The sequence below is a fragment of the Monodon monoceros genome, unplaced genomic scaffold, assembly GCF_005190385.1.
Source record: "Monodon monoceros isolate NGI ecotype Baffin Bay Population unplaced genomic scaffold, NGI_Narwhal_1 Super_Scaffold_7, whole genome shotgun sequence".
Lineage (NCBI taxonomy): Eukaryota > Metazoa > Chordata > Mammalia > Artiodactyla > Monodontidae > Monodon > Monodon monoceros.
In genome coordinates, this window is record NW_021703784.1 from 19,988,538 (window position 1) to 20,010,128 (window position 21,591).

Here is a 21,591-nt window from a genome sequence, read left to right on the forward strand (position 1 = left end):
TTTTCTATACATTTGGTATGACATTTGGAGTTACTTTTTCTTTTTTTAATTTGTTTTACTTTAGTATTATGCATTAGGGGAGAAAGTTTAGAAAATCTGTAGACAAAGTGTAGCAAATGGGGGTGAGGTCAGCATGAGAGGGTGGATAGTTTGGCCAGTTTAGGATTAAGAGGGGAAAAAAGGGAATGCCTTTAGTCTGGGGTTGGTTCTCCAATTTCCATCCATCTCCATCCCTCCCCTTTTTTCTTTTTTCCCAGCCAGCCCTTGAGCTTGTTTTGGGTTTTTTTTTTGTTTGTTTTTTTGGGTTTTTGGTCCCCTGAGGGCATTTGAGTTAGTGACCACTACAGAGGGATAAGTTAGAGATCTTTCTAATGAGATCAGCCAAGTCAGTAAACATTTTATGAGACAGTTTCTCATTAAATAAGTATAGTTTCTTCTGCCTTAATCTTTTGAAGGTCTTAGAGCATTCTGTATATGTGACTGTCTTGGGCTCTGCTATGAAGCAGGTTAATATTATTTCTGTGTCTCTTATCAATTTAACCCACGCCCGTCATTTTTCTGTGCCACTTTGCCAATAGAACCAACAGATTGACTGAGGAGAATTAAAGTAAGCATATAAATGAGATTTAATTGGGCCTCCTGGGATTTGGGGAATGTTGTCATTTTAGATGGCGGGTAATAGGTTAAAAATAAACAGTGTTTTGTTCAGTGAATTGAATCCACAAACTGCATAGTTAGAGAATAATTGCTAAGTGAAGGAATTTTAAAAGGCTCTTTTATGTGGCTCCAAGATCGCTGAGACTGAGAAAAAGCCCCAATTTTAAGCTTTTGCCTCTAGATGTCTCCCTTTATCTAGGGAGAGTTGCATGTTTTTAATTGCCCATTGTTTTAGTTTACTTGTAAAACTTCAGTTGATTCTACAGGACAGTAGAAGGGGGACTGTCTTCCTACATCCAGATTGCATATTAGAAATTGATTTACATGGAACCTATTGGAAACATAATATACATTATATATAGGTGAATAAATTGTGTTAATTTGAGTTAAATTTTGAAAAGTTGGCTTCTCCACCTTTTAAATGGGTTATTACATATTGATATTCTGACTGCTTATTTATAAATAAAACTTTGTGTGAGAGTATATGAAAGTTTCATAATTTTTATAGTCCTCTAGATTGATGAGGATTTTACATCTAGAGATAAGCAGGTTGGTAGGGAGAATAGGAAAGAGAGAGTAAATTCTGACCTAAGTTTATGTTTCTAGTTTAACAGTGGGTAGGTTTTGGGATCCAGCGGAGCAGTGGCCAGTCTTTCCCTGCATGTTGGCATCTGCTGTTCATTTCAGCCAGTGTTTTATGGGGAAGAGTCCTTGGGTCTCTGTTCTGCCAGCTTTAGTGAACCTGGGTTAGCTTCAGTTCAGATTTTGCTATTTTGGATGTGCAGGAGCTGATCACTTTCCTAATGATAGAAAAAGCTTTGTTGGGACAGAGGGAATTGTCGTACTGGGTATCAACAGGACTGATTGCGGGGCTGTAGTCAGCCAGACTTTAGGGGGTTGTTCCTTGATGGTAGAATTTTTGTGCTTTTCCCTCATCTTTGACGAATTTTCAGGGGTGTCTGATTTCCATGTTAACTCCATTTTGCTTTAGCAGACTTACAGAGAATGTTTCTTCCATTTTAGGAGTAGGTAGTCTTTGTGTATTCTAGGTCTTCAATAAAGATTTCTTATGAATGAATGAATGAACAAATTCTGGAGTACCCATCAGATTACTTAAGTGCTCTGATCACTATTATGTCCTAGAACTATTTTGTCTAGACCTGTTGTGGTGTGCTAGGTTGGGATTATCTTGATACAAATTAAGAACAATAGAGGTGAAAGTAGTACTTTACCATTGTCAGCTAATTTTATTGTAATTGTTGAGTCCATTCAGTAAATATCGAAGACTTATATGCTGTACAGTTGTCAGACAGCCTGTTTTTTGTCATGGAAACTCTTTCACTTGTTTGGCACTTTTTGGCATTATTTTGACTATTTTCTAAGAGTCTCCTGCTTAAAGTGCTTTGTTAGCTATGGTAGGCACATAGTTTTTTTGTTTGTTTGTTTGTTTTTAAGAAGATATTGGGGGTAGGAGTTTATTAATTAATTTATTTATTTTTGCTGTGTTGGGTCTTTGTTTCTGTGCGAGGGCTTTCTCTAGTTGTGGCAAGTGGGGGCCACTCTTCATCGCGGTGCGTGGGCCTCTCACTGTTGTGGCCTCTCTCGTTGCGGAGCACAGGCTCCAGACGTGCAGGCTCAGTAGTTGTGGCTCACGGGCCTAGTTGCTCCACGGCATGTGGGATCCTCCCAGACCAGGGCTCGAACCCGTGTCCCCTGCATTAGCAGGCAGATTCTCAACCACTGCACCACCAGGGAAGCCCAGGCACATAGTTTTTTATCTGAAAATTTAAAATGCGTTGTGCTGATAGTTTTTGCATACATCTAGTGTTGTTTCTTACATATAAGAACATAATAAGCCTATAAATACTTCTTGAATGAATGGATAAATGACTTCAGCTAAAGAAACATTGAATCAATTGCTTTTGAGCATTTATCATGTGTCCTCATAGAATTTACTGTCTAATAAGGCTGCAGACACATTAATAGATAATTACAGTCCAATCTATTACGTGCTACAGTGGAAAGGTAGGGAATCAAAGGAGCAAGTTCATCTGGTAGTATCAGGAAAGACTTCTTAGAGGTAGTGATCTTTGAGCTGAGCCTGGAAGGAAGAGAAGGAGTTTGCCAGGTAGGCACCATGGGGGTACATTGTAGAAAAATAGAATTTCAAGTGTAGGGACTGCTGAGACAAAAAGATTGAATATTGAGTTCTTTTTTAAAAACTTAAAGTAGTTTTACAGCATTAGCTGAATTTTAGGTAGGAACTACACAGGCATGAGCAAGGTAATTTCAGTCTCTCCATTGTAATTGTAATAACGGTCCCCAACTTATGATGGTTCAACTTAGAATTTTTTTTTGACTTTATGATGGTGCGAAAGCAATACACGTTCAGTAGAAACCATACTTCGAATTTTGAACTTGGATCTTTTTCCAGTAGGCGGTATGATATCTCTCGTGATGCTGGACAGTGGCAGCAAGCCATACCTCCCAGTCAGCCACTCCATCATGAGGGTGAACAATGGAAACTCTCACAGCCATTCTTTACCAGCAACCATTCTGTTTTCACTCTCAGTACAGTAGTCCATAAATTACATAAGACAGTCAACATTGTGTTATTAAATAGGCTTGGTGTTAGGTGATTTTGCCCAACTGTAGGCTAGTGTAAGTGTTCTGAGCATGTTTGAGGTAGGCTAGGCTAAGCTGTGATGTTCGGTAGGTTAGGTGTATTAAATGCATTTTTGACTTACAATATTTTCAGTTTATGATGGGTTTATCAGGACTTAACTCCATCATAAGTCGAGGACGATCTGTAAATATTTATTCTCTCTGTTGTTTCTGGTTTTCAAAGGGACCTTTCTATACTTTCTTGGCCAGATAACATATATTAATGACACATTCCAGATCTGGGCTGACTCTTGACTTTTGAAGCCAGAGGAAAGAAATAGTTTTCACAACTATTACTTGGATGAGGTAAAGAATACTTGGCATTTAGGAAATTTAGAGTAGTGTAGACATAAAGTTGCAAAGTTGTAGGGGAAACATCTCTATAGGGTCAGAGATCAAGAGGTGAAATTTAGTGTTGCAAAAAGGGAAGTGACAGGGCTTGGCACTGATTTTGCCTCTTTCCCTTGTAACATTTCAAGTCCTCAGATGTTGAGGTTAAGTATTTTTGTGTGTGAGTGAAGAGCAGTGCTGCTGTCTGATGAGCAGGACACAGGCCCGGAGAAGGTGTGGGAGGACAGGTGTAAGAAATGCTCTCCCCTCAAAAATAACAGTGGGTCTGCTCAAGGATGCCACTTGGTGGCCTAGGATGTGATCCCTGCCTGTTTGTGTGTTTTATCAAATCTGTCAGATCACAGGACAGGAGATTTCAGAAGGTAGGGGCTGGTGTCCTCTATCAAAAGGCCCACAGTTTTCCATTCCTGCAGCGGCAGAGGATGAAGCCCCAGAGGAGTCTTTGGGGAGTGCTCAGGGTCACCTGCCAGCCACAGCTGTTCCAGAGCCTTCCCTCTTTTGTTAATCGTTTCTGTTGAACCTTGGTGGCTTTTTCTTCTTGGTGGTGCAAATTTGACATTTTTAAGGATGATTTACTATAATTTAGTTCCTAGAGTTCTATAAAATTGTAGGCCTATAAAAGATTCCAGATTCCATTCAATCTGTGGAACAATAAACATTATCCCCTCTTAGCCTCTTGCAAAGCTCCCTTTAGCTCATTTGAATGAAAGGAATTGAGGCACTTTCCACAAAGAGGGAGATAGGTGAGTCACTCCCTGCAAAGACCCTGCTTCCAGCTTCCTTTCACCTTTCATTTTGCACCAGTTAAATGCTTAGCTTGTCATTCTGACACATTTTTTTCTACATAGTTCAGCTTTGATATTTTCTGAGAGCAGCGCTGAATATCTCCCTGGAAAGAGATAAAAGTTTTTACTCTTTGAAGGCGGATGCCTCATCAAGTAGGGGAGGACACTGGCTAACAGAATTCACTATTTTTGTCCCCTTTTCCTCTTGTTTTTAAGACTGTTGTCAACTTGAACCTTCCCAAATCTTGACTTATCCCCCGATTTTTACCCCATCCTTCAGGGAAGTAACAGTCTTACGAAATGTTCGCAGCCTAGCTGTGAACTTGATCTATGAGCTCCTAACACGTAAAAATAATTGAGTTTACCAACTTAATGCTTTTGGTTCCACATCTCAGAGTACAGTGTACCTTGGTAAAAAGATACCCCTAACAGGAGGGCATAGTAAGTTGTGGTAAAGACAAAAAGACTAAAGAGCTTTCCTGAAAAAAAGTATATTTGCAAAGATCAAAGAGAAAGAGGCTTTTTTCTTTTGATGTTTAGCATCTGTAGTAGATGATGTGGAAGGTGATCTCCTTTCCTCTAGTCACTCAGGTTTTTCTTCTCAGGGTCAGATTTCCAGAATTTTGTAAAGAAAAAGGTGGGTCAAGGTTGATAGCATTGCCACCACACTGGCAGTCAGGAGAGGATTGTGCAAAAACTTACTTCTCTGGAAACTGGATGTCTAAAGAACTCAGTTTAGGAAATGTGTTGTTAAATAGTAATTAAAATCCAGAGAAGACGTGTATTTCTGTTTTGAAAATAAAACCATCCATTAGTTTTCTATAACCCAAAAGGTTATTTGTAGAGAATACAAGATATAAATGTCTCTAATGAGCTTGGCCTGGGACAAAATCTCTGTTCCTGAACAGTCCCTATCATTGTATTTAGACAGGAAGGAGAGAGCTTTCCCAAAAGGTGACCCACGATTGAATTTGAGTCCTTCCTTAGGGTCCCCCTCTTCTTCCTCCTCCCTTAGATGTTTCTAGCATTAAGGGTTTGGTTTCTAATCTTATTTTGCTGTGCAAGCTGCAAAAATGTCAGGCTTTTCTGCCTATTTCTCTGCCTTCTGATTACCCTTTTAAGCAATGCTGATTGCAGTAAATTGCTGTGGTGCAACGCGGGTGTCACAACACACAGTGATTAAAACCCGCATGTGTCATTCACTGCCTGATTGAAGTAATCACATGGAGGGGAAGAGCAGATGAAAAACCTGCTAAATGTGCAGAGGGGGGCTTTTTCTCATCATTTGGGTTTAAGGATTTTGAGTTAAAGAATCAAAACTTGTGTGAGTAAGGCTTGTGTTTTCAGTCATTTTGTTTCATTCTGAATCCCCAGAACTTCCGAGCAGGGTCTGGGTCTCTGAACATGGTTTTCCTAAGGAAAACAAGTTGTTGCTTTTTACGGAACACAGGGGACCTGTATACACACTATCAAACAGTGGTTGAGTGTATCAAGGGGAAGGATGCTAGAATGTAACTAGGAGAAACAGGTAGGAAGGAAATGGGAAAGGCCCTAATAACTCAGCCCTGCAAGACTGCCACCTACCACGCTCACCCTCCCCCAACCCCTGTGCCCCTACTTCACGTGCCAATTCAAAGTCCAGGTTGTCACCTGGGCTTCTGACTGACCAGCTGTAGATTAGTAGTCCCTGCAACCCCCACCTCAGGTTCAATCAATTTGCCATAGTGGCTCCCAGAACTCAAAGAAACATTTACTTGTGTTTACCAGTTTATTATAAAGGATACAAGCCAGGTGGAAGAGATGCGTAGGGCAGGGTGTTTGGGAAGATAACGTGGCACTGCCGTGCTCTCTGGGTGTGCCACAGCCCCGTGGGCTCCTCTGCCTGTTCACCAACCCAGAAGCTTTCTGAACACTGACTGTCCTTTTGGGTTTTTATGGAGGCCTCATTACATAAGTACCATTGCTTGAATCATTGGCCATTGTTGATGAAACCCTGTTGCCAGCCCCTCTCCCCTCCCCAGAGAAGGGGAGGACAGGACTGAAAGTTCCAACCCTCCAGTCACTCGATTGGTTCCCCTAGCAACTAGTCCTCATCCTTAGGTTACCTGGGGCTTTCCTGAAGCTCCCTCATTAACAGAACAAAAGACACCTTTATTATTCTCACCACTTCGCAAATTACAAGGGTAATTTTAGGAGCTTTTTACTAGGAATGGGAGTGAAGGCCAAATAAATACTTCTTATTATAAATCATAGTGTCACCACTAAGCTATTTATGTTATTTGGTGGTTCTGAAAAGTATTAGTTCCATTTGGGCTAGATATAGTGGTCATGATAGAAAATACAGCTAAATATTTGAAACCTGATTTCTAAGAGGGGGGCGGCTTGTGGACTCTCATACACATGAGGCACTGGATCATCAACATTACTTGAACAAAAAACAGTATGAGTCAAGCGTTGTAATAGGTATTGGAGGCATCCACTAATGATTTCCTATCTCGTTATCTCCCTCAGGTACAGAGCCCTGGTATTTCTATTTAATTAATGGATTTCTGAATTTCAATGTAGTCTTTGCTTTGGCTCTCCTGGTCTTACCACTGACTTCTCTTATGGAATACCTACTGCAGAGATTTCATGGTGAGTGGCATAACGGATGATAGACTTGGTGGGGCGTGGGAGGGAAGAGAAGTAACAATGGGTACCAAGAAGTGAAAAAGAATCTTACTTTATTCTCCATTTTCTTCCTATGGAAATGGTTGGTTTATTGCATTTTCCATTTGTGTTCGTAGATTATTTAACTTATGTTGTTAACCTGTGTGAAAGTTAATAATTGCAAGTGAGGAGTCTGTATGATTTACAGAACCACCTGGGGAGGCAGAAACATTTATAAAATCTTGGGAGATAAGCCTATCTATATGAGTCTTCTGTTTTTTAAAGAACTGTGTGTTGGCATGCAAGATTGCTTAAGATAATCAATGCTAGAGGCAAACATTCTCTGGGAAATTCAACCAAAAATTTGAAAACTAAACCATATAGAGGTTCCCCCAAATTTGATGCTTGTTCTGATTCTGTATTGCACAGCCAGTGTTTTCTCAGGTTGTCATGGCTCTGGATATGTAGTGCCCATAGTTTCTTTTATGGAAGACAGATCTGAGCAGAAATGCATCTGAGCTTTGGAAGGAGATTTAACTTAAGAATTTTTAGTCTGATTTGGATGCCATATGATCCCTCAGTACCATTCCCCATTCTGCTTTTCTACTATTAATGGTTTATAAAGACTTCACTGTGTTCATAGAATATGAAAGCAGCCTTCAGAGTCACTTTTGTTTTGTTTTAGGACTTTCGTTGTAACATAACCGTGATGCCATTATCCTAACAAAATTAACAGTAATTTCTTAATATCATCTAATACCCAGGTAATATTTAGATTCCTACATTGTCTGAAAAATAGCTTTTTATAGTTCTTTATAGTTTGTTTGTTTAAAGCAGGATCTAAACAAGAGTCATATAGTGAACTTGGTGTTGTTTCATAAGCTTTTTCAGAGGTTCCCCCTCTCACCTTTTTCCTCCTGGAGATTTCTAAAGAAACCAGGTCATTCATCTTGCATAGTGTCCCACATTTGGATTCAGCTGTTTGTCCCCTCGAGGTATTAATGTATTCCTCCATTCCTTGTATTTCTTAAGGATCATTTTTTCTTTTTTTTTTGAAAAGTAACTTTTTCCCTGACTATAAAAATATTTATGCTTGTGGAAAATTTGGAAATGCTTGTGATATAAGTATAAAAACAGTAAAACTAAAATAAAAATAGTAGATTAAGCTGTTCTCTGAAGTATGAATCCAATTTTGGTTTAAAAGTGTGTAATGTATCCACATGTCCACCTAGTAACTAGTCCCCATCCTTAGGTTACCTAGGGGCTTTCCTTTATACTTTTTAAAATACTTTTTTAGTACTTTTCTTCTTTTTTTTTTTTTGTATTTTATAATGGAAACAATACTTTTTCAAAAGAGGAAACATTAAGAAATAAAAATAATAAAAGAAAAAACGTAGAAAAATATAAAGAGGGAGGAAAGAAATTACCCATTATCTCATCATGTAGTACAACTGGTTATAATTTTGTACATTTTATAGAGGACATTTCAAAATTTTAGGCCATATTTTTAAAATGTATTCGTTAGCTTTTAAGATACAGAAGAGGAAGAGATTGTTTACTTATAGAAGACAGATTTTTTCTTATGATGAAGAAAATTCCAACCTAAAATACCTCCTGGAAAGGTATAAGTCCTAAATTATAACCTAAAATCTCATGATAAAATCTTAAGAGTGAAAAGTTTAAAAGATAAGCTTGTTATTGCAGTTCAAGACTTTTTATTCCTAAAGAGTTTCTGCAAAAGCACGGATAACTACGGAGCACAGTTAAACATTGCTAAGTTGGGCTTTGATGACAACCCTGATCTTTTTATCTAAATTTGCTCAGTGTAGACATAATGGACACCAGGGGGCGCTATCTATCTACCCTTGGCCAGTGATTCCTGCGCACTGCTTGTTGTCACTAGTATAAGCACAGCAGGGGATGCCTTCGCTGTAGGTTGCAGGTTTATCACTCAGTGTTCATGTACCTAACCACAGGAATCTTCCAGTAGGTGCTTAGGTCGTAGTTTTCATTAAATTCCTTTAATTCTTTCACATGCTTTTAAGTACATCTTGGCTTTAATTTTGCGATACAGAGTGGATGGGTACTGCAGAACAGGAGAGAAAACTTGATCAGTAAACTTCCTTTAAGAGTGTTTTTATATTTGCTTTGAAACAAACTCTGTCATTTATAGCTTGAGGAAAACCAGTGATGGGTTTGAGAATCCTACTTTTTTCCTTTTCTTTGATCTATAGCCATTTGGTGTATAAGTAAGATTAATGCAGTAAACAGAGCATAGGAATTAAAATCCAAGAAATGGATTTATGTTATGCTTTTGGTTGATCTCAGGAACTTTTAATCTTAGTGGCAGGGCTCATTAGAAAGAGAAATCTGTTTTTTCTTCATCCAGTGTAGAAATTATTAAGCTCTATTACCCATTCACCTGTTCTAGCTAAATCCAGTATTGTGCCTCCCTTTAAATGTTGGACCTCTTGGGAGGGCTAAGGAGTATATACCTCTTTCTACTTTACTCCTTTATTATATCAGAGAAAGTGTGAATACAAGAATTGAAACATTTTATTGGGTGCCCTAGGGTATACATCCCAGTTTGAGGTCAAGAGAACATTGAAACTAAACATGCTGTTTTGTTCTAACATGGTGAAAGGTGGATATTTTTCTGTCTTACAGTTCAGAATTTAGGCCACCCATATTGGCTTACCTTGGCTCCAATGTATATTTGGTTTATAATTTTCTTCATCCAGCCTCACAAAGAGGAGAGATTTCTTTTCCCTGTATATCCACTTGTATGTCTCTGTGGTGCTGTGGCCCTTTCTGCACTTCAGGTGAGTTTCAGGGAAATGTATATCTGCTTCATTCTGTTTCACTTTAAATCGTTCATAAAGCTTATAGGCAAATTACAGAATGCTTCCACCTAAGATATTTTATCTGTACATTACACCTGATACAGATATTATAAAGCTTTATGTATTGATTGCTTAAATGTTGCATTGACTCTTATTTGCTGATTACATATTTGCAGTGTTAATTTGTGTGTTAATTTGTCTCTGTTGCCAATAAGAATCCAATTGCTATGAAAGGAATTTTTTTAAGTCACTGAATGGGCCTAGCACAGAACGGTGGAACCACAGCAGAGCTAATGGAATGTGTACTCTTCCACTACAAGACCTGAATGAAACTGGCTCAAGTGTTTGGGATTACATCAGGCAGTTAGCAATGTGGGACACTTTGTAATCCTGGCTTAAAACCTGTCCAGGTCAATTCCCTGTCAGAACTAATCTTGAATATCTCTGTAATTATGGCTTCAGAAGCGCCAGACTCTGTTTTTTTTTTTTTAACCTCTGCTACCATTTGCAGTTAGCAGAAGAATAATTAGGGTGATAGTTTTTTTCTGGTTTTTTTCTTAACAGATTTATGTTAAGATATAATTCACAAACCATAGAATTTACCCATTTAAAGTGTATGATACAGTCTTTTTTAGGCTATTCACAGATCTATGTAAGCCTCACTGCAGTCAATTTTAGAACATTTTTATCACCTCAAAAACCCTGTACCCTTTAGCTGTCATAACCCCCCTCCCATATCTCCTCAGCCATAAGCAACAGCCAATCAATCTACTTTGTATCTCTGTAGATTTGCCTATTCTGGACATTTCATATAAATGAAATCATAAAATATGTGGTCTTTTGTGACTTCGTTCATTTAGCATAATGTTTTTATTTTTAAAAATAAATTTATTTTATTTATTTATTTTTGACTGTGTTGGGTCTTCGTTGCTGTGCATGGGCTTTCTCTAGCTGTGGCGAGCGGGGGGCTACTCTCCATTGCGGTGCGTGGGCTTCTCATTGCGGTGGCTTCTCTTGTTGCAGAGGACCAGCTCTAGGTGCGCGGGCTTCAGTAGTTGTGGCACGTGGGCTCAGTAGTTGCGGCAGACGAGCTCTAGAGTGCAGGCTCAGTAGTTGTGCTGCACCGGCTTAGTTGCTCTGCGGCACGTGGGATCTTCCTGGACCAGGGCTCGAATCCGTGTCCCCTGCGTTGGCAGGTGGATTCTTAACCACTGTGCCACCGGGAAGTCCTAGCATAATGTTTTTAAAGCTCATCCATGTTAGGATGATAGTTTTAAAAAATAATTTTAATTATAAAAGTAACTGAACTTTATTGCAGATAATTTTTCTTTTACCACTTTCTAAATCAGTCCTACTACCCTAACAAAATCTCCTTCTAGCATTTTTGCCGATCATATAACAATCTATTATGATTGTAATCTAAGGTTCATGTAACTTTACATCCCTCTTAATATAATTATAACATTCTCTATATTGCCATATCTGTACCCATCATTTTGATAGCAATATAATATTCTAAGGTGATATAATATACAACATTATTATGTAATATATAATATACTGAATTGGTTATATATAATGATTAGATATAATTTATGTTAAAGTTTAGATTGCTCACTTATTTCAGTATTATAAATAATGCTAGGGTAAATATCTTTGTTTAGGTATTTGGATTGTTTGCTTAGGAGAGATTCCAGAAAATATGAAAGGGGTTCAAACATATTTATGGCACTTGTTATGTATTGCAAAATTGCTTTCCAAAAGTAGTTTCTAGTCTAGGAGGGAAAGAAGGGAGGACAGAAATCTCATGGGAAGGTGTTCAAAGGCTGCAGAACTCATGCAGGTGTGTATATATTGTTAATGATATTCATCTAGTTTGTGAAGTAGTTTATCAGATAATTAACAGAATTTTCCTAATATTCTATGTGAGGATTTCTTTTTTCTTTTTGTTTGGTCATGAGACATTTTGTTAGTTGCTAAAAACTTAGATGAAAACTTGTTAGTAAGGAAAGTGAAGGTTAATAACTAGTTATATCAGAATAGATTGAGATACTTCATATATCAAAAAAACCTAGGAAAAGCATTTTTGTTTAAATATTAAAAAAAATAAATTATTAGGACTTTAAGCATTAGGGAAGTATCCAAATGATTTTCCTATGAAGCTAGTGAGATTTCATTCTTGGCAAGCCCTCTGGCTAGGCTGATCTACAGACAATTTAGCAGAATTTGCTTTAATGTGAGAATTTGGAGTGGGTACTTCACTGTTTGCTACTGCTCAGACCCTTGGTAGAACCTCTTTTTCTGCTTTCTTCCTCTCAGTTGTGTCTTGTGATTGTGTATATTTTGCAAGGTGTATCTTCTTTTTTCAATAAAGTTTTCTTTCCTTCTAGAAATGTTACCACTTCGTGTTTCAGCGATACCGCCTGGAGCACTATACTGTGACATCGAATTGGCTGGCGTTGGGAACACTCTTCCTGTTTGGGCTCTTATCTTTTTCTCGCTCTGTGGCACTGTTCAGAGGTAGATGTACTGAGAATATCTTAACCCGTACTCACAAGGCACTATTCCTTGGTTTTGCTTGACCCATGATGGTTCGGGTTTTTTTGCTTTTTTTTTTTTGTTTTTTTGCAGTACGCGGGCCTCTCACTGTTGTGGCCTCTCCCATTGCGGAGCACAGGCTCCGGATGCGCAGGCTCAGCGGCCATGGCTCACGGGCCCAGCCGCTCCGTGGCATGTGGGATCTTCCCGGACTGGGGCACGAACCCGCATCCCCTGCATGGGCAGGCGGACTCTCAACCACTGCGCCACCAGGGAAGCCCCCCATGATTGTTTAATACAATTCAGCTTAAGCTGCAGGGGGAGGACTTTTCTACAGGGAGAACCTATGGACTTCATATTAAGATTGGGGGCTTGGCCCCAACTGAGCCATGGCTGCTGAGCCTGCGCATCCGGAGCCTGTGCTCCGCAACGGGAGAGGCCACAACAGTGAGAGGCCCGCGTACCGCAAAAAACAAAAAAACAAAAAAATAATAAGATTGGGATGTGAATTCTGTACCTTAGGATTGAAGAGAAGATTGAGAATTCCTTTTAGTGTGATTAACTATAAATGTCTTCTCTATTCCTACTAGTTTTTTTTTCCTTTTAAAGGATGAATTAAGGAAGCCTTAAACTTAGGATGCAAATTTGGGGCTCAAGTCCCATGATTATATTCTTTCTTATAATCATTATTTGGATCCAGAATATTGAACTGTGCTCAAAGAACGTGAAATTAAAAAGGTGGAAGGGTATAGAGAAGGGCAAGAAAGCGAATTATTTCTGGCAAAAATAGGGCCTCTGCTTTAATCATCTTCCTAACTGTAGAGGTGTTTTACACCATAGAGTGGGCTTCCTGCTGGGGTTGCGGTGTACCTTTCACATGGATCACAGTGGGACATTAACATGCATTATAATTAAATGTCAGAATCTCATCTCCCTCACCTTTGGCTTTCACAAACCTTTCTCCCTTCCAGGGTATCATGGGCCCCTTGATTTGTATCCAGAATTTCACCGAATTGCCACAGACCCAACCATCCACACTGTCCCAGAAGGCCGACCTGTGAATGTCTGTGTAGGAAAAGAGTGGTATCGATTTCCCAGCAGCTTCCTTCTGCCCGATAAGTAAGTTGCCCTTTAATTCTCAGAGTTTTAAATCAAGGTGTAAAAATAGCAATCCTGTGGCAATGTCTTCTTAATTTTTCCTTCATTTTAGATTTTTCACAAGTTTTTGAATGATTTTCCATCTCAGAGAGCTGTGGGAACTGTGCTGAGCACCCATGGCCTGTGTTTGGTAGAATGAGTGCTGTGTCCGGTAATGCACCCTGCACTGCCCTTAACCACAGAGGTCTGGGGACGTCTGAAGACATTTTGGGCTCAGGGCTTCTGCTAGTGGCTCTTCCTGAGGATCCATATTTAAATTTTTATAATGAACTGATATGCACTTTTAAAAGTGGTTTAGAGACTCTAGGTTTCTAGAGTGTTTTTAGAGAAGACATGTTTGTCGTCCGACAGCAGTGAACATTCTCTACCAATGTATGGACACTGGGAGAGCTGTGGCTAAGACCTCGGTACCACTTTCCTCAATGCTGTCTGTTGTTGGATGTGATAGCGTAGGCTCTGAGTTCCCTTGTATTTGCCTCATTTGGACAGAGAAGAGTCCTATTTAGGGAAAAGGGAAGTCAGGTTAAGATGAGTCATGTTGCTCCATTTGGGGACTGGCTTCAGCAGCTTAGCTGGTGGTAGTATCTTTTGATTGATAAAGATCCTGTATCAGTCATTAATGATTAATTAAAACTTGTTTTTTACGCGTTAACTTTAGCATTTGCCTTTTACATTTGAAATAGTTTCACAACTAAAGATACTTTTGAGGATTACTCAGGAACAAAGTACTTTTCCCACAGTGAGTTCTTACATTTCACTCTTTTCTCTACACACCTGATGAATTTGCTTTAGTTTTGGTAAGTCCCTCTGATCACAGGTAATTGGCAATAACGTTGATGTTTCTCTTTTGATGGTATGATCACTATTGCAGATTTCACTGCTAAGAGTTGGTGAAATGGGTTGAGAGACCTCTAGTTGAAAATTTCTCAACGATTTTGGACTGAATTGTGACCTCTGTCTCTATTCTCTCTGGTTGAGGTTTTAGCAGAAACATTTTGTCTCCAAGTGAAATGTTTTTCACATGAAATTTTTTTTTTTTTTTGCTTGTGTATTTCAAGTACATTTGGCAATGTGAGCCCCCTGTGTTTTTCTTATTCTCCTTATTTGTGTTTCTGACAGTTGGCAGCTTCAGTTCATTCCATCAGAGTTCAGAGGCCAGTTACCAAAACCATTCGCAGAGGGACCACTGGCCACCCGGATTGTTCCTACTGACATGAATGACCAGAACCTAGAGGAGCCATCCAGATATGTAAGGGCATTATTCTCCTTTTACTACTTTGAAAAGAGTTCTACCCTTAAAATCTGTTGGCATACATAATAGAGCATTGATGAAATGGGACTTTTTTAGAAAGTGATTTCTTTTGGGTGAGGGATATAACGACTTTTGTTGAGAAAGGATGAACAGTATCATTTTTATTTTCAAATGACCTCCTTTATTTTCTACGTAAAATATATAATTCAACATATTTTCTAAACTGGGCTGGAAAATTTCCTATGTTTAATTCAAATCATCATCTTGAAACACATTCTGCAGCTCTTATCACCCCTTGGTCCATTAAAATGCTTCATGGGGAACTTTCAAGTTATAGGTGGACCTTTGACCTAACTATTAGTATACTCTGGTTTTAGCAAGTGGACAGTCAGTGAAGGCTGTTCCCACACTGAGTCCATGAAGCAATATCTGTCAGGGCTGTGCTCTTCTACCCACTCATCTTTACGCACTCGGAGATCCCATGTGGATTTTATTTCAGTTCCTTCGAAAGATGACACTTTTGTCATTTGATACCTGTAAAATCTTTGATTGTGGAAAAGGTGAGAGCAATAAAGATAATGTTCCTGGTTCCCAGAGACAGTAAAGGACTATTTTGTAGAATTATTAGAAAACACATTTTTTGGCAACCTATCTGTTAAGAAACATTTAACAATTTAAATGTCAGATACATTTCATTTAGATTTTCTTATGTCATATACTTAAAGTGAAATATCAGGACGTTCAGTTCTCTTCCAAAGCAAACCTGCAGCCACAGCTGGCTTTTTGTCTCCCAGACTGGGGCAGGTTATACTTCCACGGAGACCCTCAGGGTTTATGAGTGAGATTCTTACTGTGTGAGCTTTCGCTTATAAGCTATGAAAATGGACATGATAAAATACAAACTTGGCTTGGCTCCCTGAGAAGGTGACACATGTATTCCACTAAGTGACTTATCCTGTAGCTTCCTTCTAACTTAAGCCTCTGATTCCTGTAACAGTGACAATACCCCTGGGCAGTATGTTCTGTTGCTAGTCATTTTTATTTTAGCTGCAGATATTCTCCTGAGAGCAGGCTTTGATGTACAGGGGATCACCGTGGGGACACTGGATAGTCAGAAGGGTAGGAGAATACACTGTGATAGGGGGAGGATATAATAAATTCAGAGTGTTGTTGTCACAGCTGTAATTTGGGAAGAGATAGTATAGGGTAGTAAAAAAGAAAAAAAGAGCATGGACTTTGGAGTCAAGTAGGCCTGAATTCTAGTCCCAACTCTGTTGCCTACTTTGATGACATTGGGCAAATTAGTTAACATCTGTGTTTAATTAATTTCACTTTTTGTCTGTGAAGTGGGAATAACCATACCTACTTTTGGAAGAAATAATAGGAGATTGGATATCATATCTCTGTCATATATAGCATAGTGTCTGGTACATAGTTTTTCCCACATATGTTCTTAATTTGATAATGGTGTATTTCATGGATTAATTTTATTGCTTCCCAACTTGATTTTTATTACAGTCTGTCCAGATTCAGTGTTGCTTTTTCAATCCCAGTGACTTTGCTTATCTTGGTGACAGTGCCTGGACTTCCCTTGTCTACCTTCTTATACTATCAAAACTCTTTCTCTCTGAAGCCTTTCCCAACTATTAAAGTCCACAGTGGGCAGTGTCCTTCTTTAAATGCCTTAAATATTTATCTGTATAACTCATTTAGCCATTTAATTTTGTTGTCTTATGCTATTTAAATATTTCTGATGTGTATGTCATATTTTTCACTATCAGATTGTGAGTGCTATGGAGAGAATGACTGCACCTTATTTCTTTTGTATTCACCATAGTGGCTAGGATAGTGCTGTGTATCTAGTAGTTAGCCTATACATGATTTCTGACTTGAGAGATGAATATTTATCATTGTTGAGATAGTGATATTGAGAGAAAGCTGGCTATAAAATCTTCAGTGGCTTACAGGCACATGGAAAGATGCTCAACATCGCTAATTATTAGACAAATGCAAATCAAAACCACAGTGAGGTGTCACCTCACACCAGTCAGAATGGCCATCATCAAAAAGTCTACAAATGGGACTTCCCTGGTGGCGCAGTAGTTAAGAATCTGCCTGCCAATGCAGGGGACACGGGTTCGAGCGCTGGCCCGGGAAGATCCCACATGCCGCGGAGCAACTAAGCCCGTGCACCACAACTACTGAGCCTGTGCTCTAGAGCCCGCAAGCCACAACTACTGAGCCTGCATGCCACAACTACTGAAGCCTGCACGCCTAGCGCCCATGCTCCGCAACAAGAGAAGCTACTGCAGTGAGAAGCCTGAGCACCTCAAGGAAGAGTAGCCACCACGTGCAGCAACGAAGACCTATGTAGTCCGAAAAAAAAAGTCTACAAATAATAAATGCTGGAGAGAGTGTGGAGAAAAGGGAATCCTCCTACACTGTTAGTGGGAATGTAAATTGGTGCAGCCATTATGGAAAACAGTATAAAGCTTCCTTAAAAAATTAAAAATAGACTTACCATATGATCCAGCAATCCCATTCCTGGGTATATATCCGGAAAACACAGAAACTCTAATATGAAAAGATACATGCACCCCAGTGTTCATAGCTGCACTATTTACAAATAGCCAAGATATGGAAACAAACCAGGTGCCCATCAACAGACAGTTGGCTTAAGGAAATGTGGTACACACACACACACACACACACACACACACACACACACACACATCCAGATATTGCCATTTGCAGCAACATGGATGGACCTAGAGAATATTATGCTTAGTGAAGTAAATCAGACAAAGACAAATACTATATATCACTTATATATAGAACCTTAAAAATAATACAGATGAATACAAAAACAGAAATAGACTCACAGACATAGAAAACAAACGTATAGTTACCAAAGAGGAAAGTGGGGGTGGGGAGGGACAAATTAGGAGTATGGGATTAACAGATACAAACTACTATATATAAATAAGCAACAAGGATTTACTGTGTAGCACAGGGAATTATATCCAATACCTGTAATAAACTACAATGGAACATAATCTACAAAGAAAAAATGGAATTACTATGCTGTACACCTGAAACTAATAAAATATTATAAATCACCTATACTTCAATTAAAAAAAAACTACAGTGGCCTGTTGTACATTTCTTAAGGTTTGGTCACAGGTTGTCTCTGGTTAGATCATATTTCCATGTTCTCCACTACCAGATACTGTTAAATTTAAGTGACTATATTAGCTTTACCCAAAAGGAGAAGATTTTCTAGAATACCTATAGGAGTCATCAAAATGCTGGCTGGTAAAATCAGGGACAAACAGGTCCTATATGTGTTCTGAGTGTGTAGTGTCTGTCACTGTGCTCATACACCTTTCTCTCTTTGGATTTTCCTGCATGGTGGGGGAAGTGCCCTTCAAATCCAGTCCACTCACCTTTGACACTTTGGAAAGAGACACTTGATGGCTTACTGTGAATTCCACACAAACTATGATCAGGGATTAATTTCTTTCAGTTAACTGTTTAAAAAGGTATTTGTTTTTCTTTGATGATAAAAATAATAAACACTTGTGTAAAATAATGAAAGCTATCAATAAAAAAAATCAGCTATAATCAAATTACCCCAATATTAAATCACTGTTACCATTTTGATGGTTTTTTCTTTCACTTTTTTCTCTTGCATTCATATATGTATACGTATATAAATAAAAATCTCAATTATTTTGAAAAATAACGTAGTTCTTTAAGAAACGGTGCCAGGATCAAGACTAGTGACCAAATAATTTTGGTCTCACATTTGGCCGAAATGTGAGAGCACACGTTGTAGTACGTTTATGTTTGTTACTTCTGGTATCAGCCCTGGTTTTAAGTATGGGTTCATTCAAAAAGGCAAAATAATTATGTTCTCTGTCTTTCCTGAGCATGCTAAATAGCAGCATTATTTTTATTTGCCCTTTGGTTCTGAGTGACAGGTTTTAGCCAACTCTTGGCTTCAATGCTAAATGATGTGGTCTGTCTCCTATTCCTAGTCTGAGTGGAAACTAAGAAACATGCATGGCCTCCTGTATTTCCCTATGCTCTTTTACCTCTGAGTTTATCAAGAATTAGGAGTGAGTGTTTGTAAAGGCTCTTGGTTTCTACTGTATTGTTATAACTATACTGCAGCAATAATATTTTTTTGCTGCATATTCTTTCATGATAGATACTGAGTAGCTATTGAACAGGTGGTATTATTCAATGGTACCTGCCAAGATTTTCTGCCAGAATCAGGGTCTGAATTTAGAAGGTACATTCAGTGTCTCCTCTTTACTTCTTGACAAATCCAAATTTTTGTTCACTGTTTCAAGGTGAATGATAACCTTCTGTTTCCAAATCTGGTGTCTGATGTGGGAGCTGCTTAGTCAGTGGATGGAGTTTGGGGTAAAAAACACGCGTTCAGGAGGGATCTTACAGATAAAGACTTTTCCCTGACTTTGACTTAATGCTTAAGCAGATTTTCAGGAAGCTTTTCTATCTGTTACCTTTGAAAAAATAAAACTGGTCATTGATTAATTTTTTTCCCAAATAGTAATATAGTCAGTTCTGCTATAACGTGATATACAATTGCCAAAGATAATTGTGTGGAAAACCACAAGGCTTGTGGGAAAAATGGAGTTAGGGACACAATACTCAAAAACTTTGTCAGTGACGCATAAAAAAGATAGGAACCTAATAAAAACCGTGGCATAGTTTTATATATGTTAAATGGCGAAAAGTACATAAATGCTACAATAATATGGCAGTTTACCTTGAAGAAGACCTCAGGTTGCTTCTTGAAGTGGCATTGGGAGGGCTGCAGCTTGTGAAATAAGGGTTATTTGAAACATGGCAGAAAGCTGTAATACCAAATATGGATGATATGAATGGGTGTGGCTCATAACAGGCAGTGAACGGAAGAAGCTGGGAGATAATTTGAGTGTGGGCTTTTATGCACTTTGTTTATTTCTGGGCTGATTGGTTCAACTGGGTGTAATTTTCTGGATTCATCTAGTTTTTCTTGTGGATTAAATGACACATAAGCAAACACAGAAATTGAATTGAGCTCACATTGTTCCCTAATATATCAATTGCGTTGGAACAAATTTGCATTTTCAAAACAAGTGTTACAATAGAACTGACTGTATATTCTTTTTCTTCTTTATCCCTGCCTTTACCATTTAACCAATGGGAAGAATTATGGTTTTGGAAGGGAACTTAAGGTATCATAAAGTTTATGATCTCTTCTTTTTATGGGTGAAAAAAATTGAGGCTCAGAGAGGTGGTAACCTGACAAAGGTTAGTCCTAGGATAAGAAACTTGGTTTCAGGATTCTTCAATATTCTTTTCACGCCTCCTCTTACTTCCAAGTTTATACCATATGGTGTGTCACTTGAATATATGTTTTCATGCAATGGTTAATTGTTCTTTCATGTAACAGGGCTGAATAGACATCAGGTGGTTGAGCATTACTTTTTTTTTTGGCTGCGCTGGGTCTTCGTTGCTGCACGCGGGCTTTCTCTAGTTGTGGTGAGCAGGGGCTACTCCTCGTTGCGGTGCGCAGGCTTTTCGTTGCGATGCGCAGGCTTCTCATTGCGGTGGCTTCTTGTTGTGGAGCACGGGCTGTAGGCACGCGGGCTTCAGTAGTTGTGGCACGCGGGCTCTAGAGCGTAGGCTCAGTAGTTGTGGCACACGGGCTTAGTTGCTCTGCAGCATGTGGTATCTTCCTGGACCAGGGCTTGAACCTGTGTCCGCTGCATTGGCACTTGAATTCTTAACCACTGCACCACCAGGGAAGTCTGAGCATTACTTTTTTAAGAAGTTACTTTCCATTTCTAGAGCTCTATTACATGTATGCCAGGTATTTTATGTAGTAATCAAAAGAAATGATTGGGGTCTTCTCCCTTTTCTTTTTTCTCTCTTTCTTCTTTTTCTCTCTTTTAATCATTTCTCCTACCCTTACTGGAAGTCCTTATTCAAGGAGAAAATTAATTGCCCTATAGATAGCCTTACTAATTTTTATTAGCCTTGAGTAGCAGAGCAAGCAGATTAAAATTGCTGTAATATGTGCAGTAGAATAAGATTGGAATCCACTCTGAATTTAAGTTAAGGCTGTTCACAATGCTTCTTTCAGATTAATTCACTAGTATCCATTGTATTGGCATTTAGAAATGAAGTGATGTTTTCATGATCTTTAGTGATTGAATGACCCCAAATTTTTACCTGTGAGTTTACATTTTTATAGTGCAGTAAATTTTTACTTGTGAATTTAAAGATTCATTCAATAAATATGTATTTAGCAAGGCTTTATGGGAGACAGTAAAACTATACGACAGCCTATGCCTCTGGGTGACAACTACTTTTTAAAATTTAATTTTAGTATATATCAAAGAAATGAAAATCCCGAAAAATACTTGAAATCTTTCCCTATCAGATGTTTCCTCCTAGGCCCCAGTGTTCCTATTTCAAAGAAAAGGGACTATCATAGGATAATATTGATGCCTGGCACAATGATGTAGTGGCAAGAGCACTGGGCTGGGAGTTAGGAGAGCCTGTGATTCTTTTCTAGAATTCAGTGAAGTATATTTTATTCTTATATGATTTTATGAGTTTCTAAGACCCTTGAAATAGGTTTGCATCTCTCTCATTTGCTGTAACTACATCTGAA

At 38.7% G+C, this 21,591-nt stretch overlaps 1 protein-coding gene across 7 annotated transcripts in view; it reads left to right on the top strand.

The window, feature by feature from the left end:
* Positions 1–21,591, top strand: part of ALG9 (ALG9 alpha-1,2-mannosyltransferase) — a 96,207-nt gene that overhangs the window by 19,893 nt on the left and 54,723 nt on the right. For all 7 annotated transcript variants that reach the window (XR_003791438.1, XM_029207900.1, XM_029207901.1 and 4 more), the window contains exons 9-13: positions 6,969–7,091; positions 9,774–9,928; positions 12,340–12,469; positions 13,459–13,606; positions 14,765–14,894. Coding sequence is in view for 6 of the 7 variants with exons in the window: in XM_029207900.1 (XP_029063733.1) it covers positions 6,969–7,091; positions 9,774–9,928; positions 12,340–12,469; positions 13,459–13,606; positions 14,765–14,894 (686 nt within the window). In the remaining variant the exon portion in view is untranslated. The remainder of the gene's footprint in view (positions 1–6,968; positions 7,092–9,773; positions 9,929–12,339; positions 12,470–13,458; positions 13,607–14,764; positions 14,895–21,591) is intronic.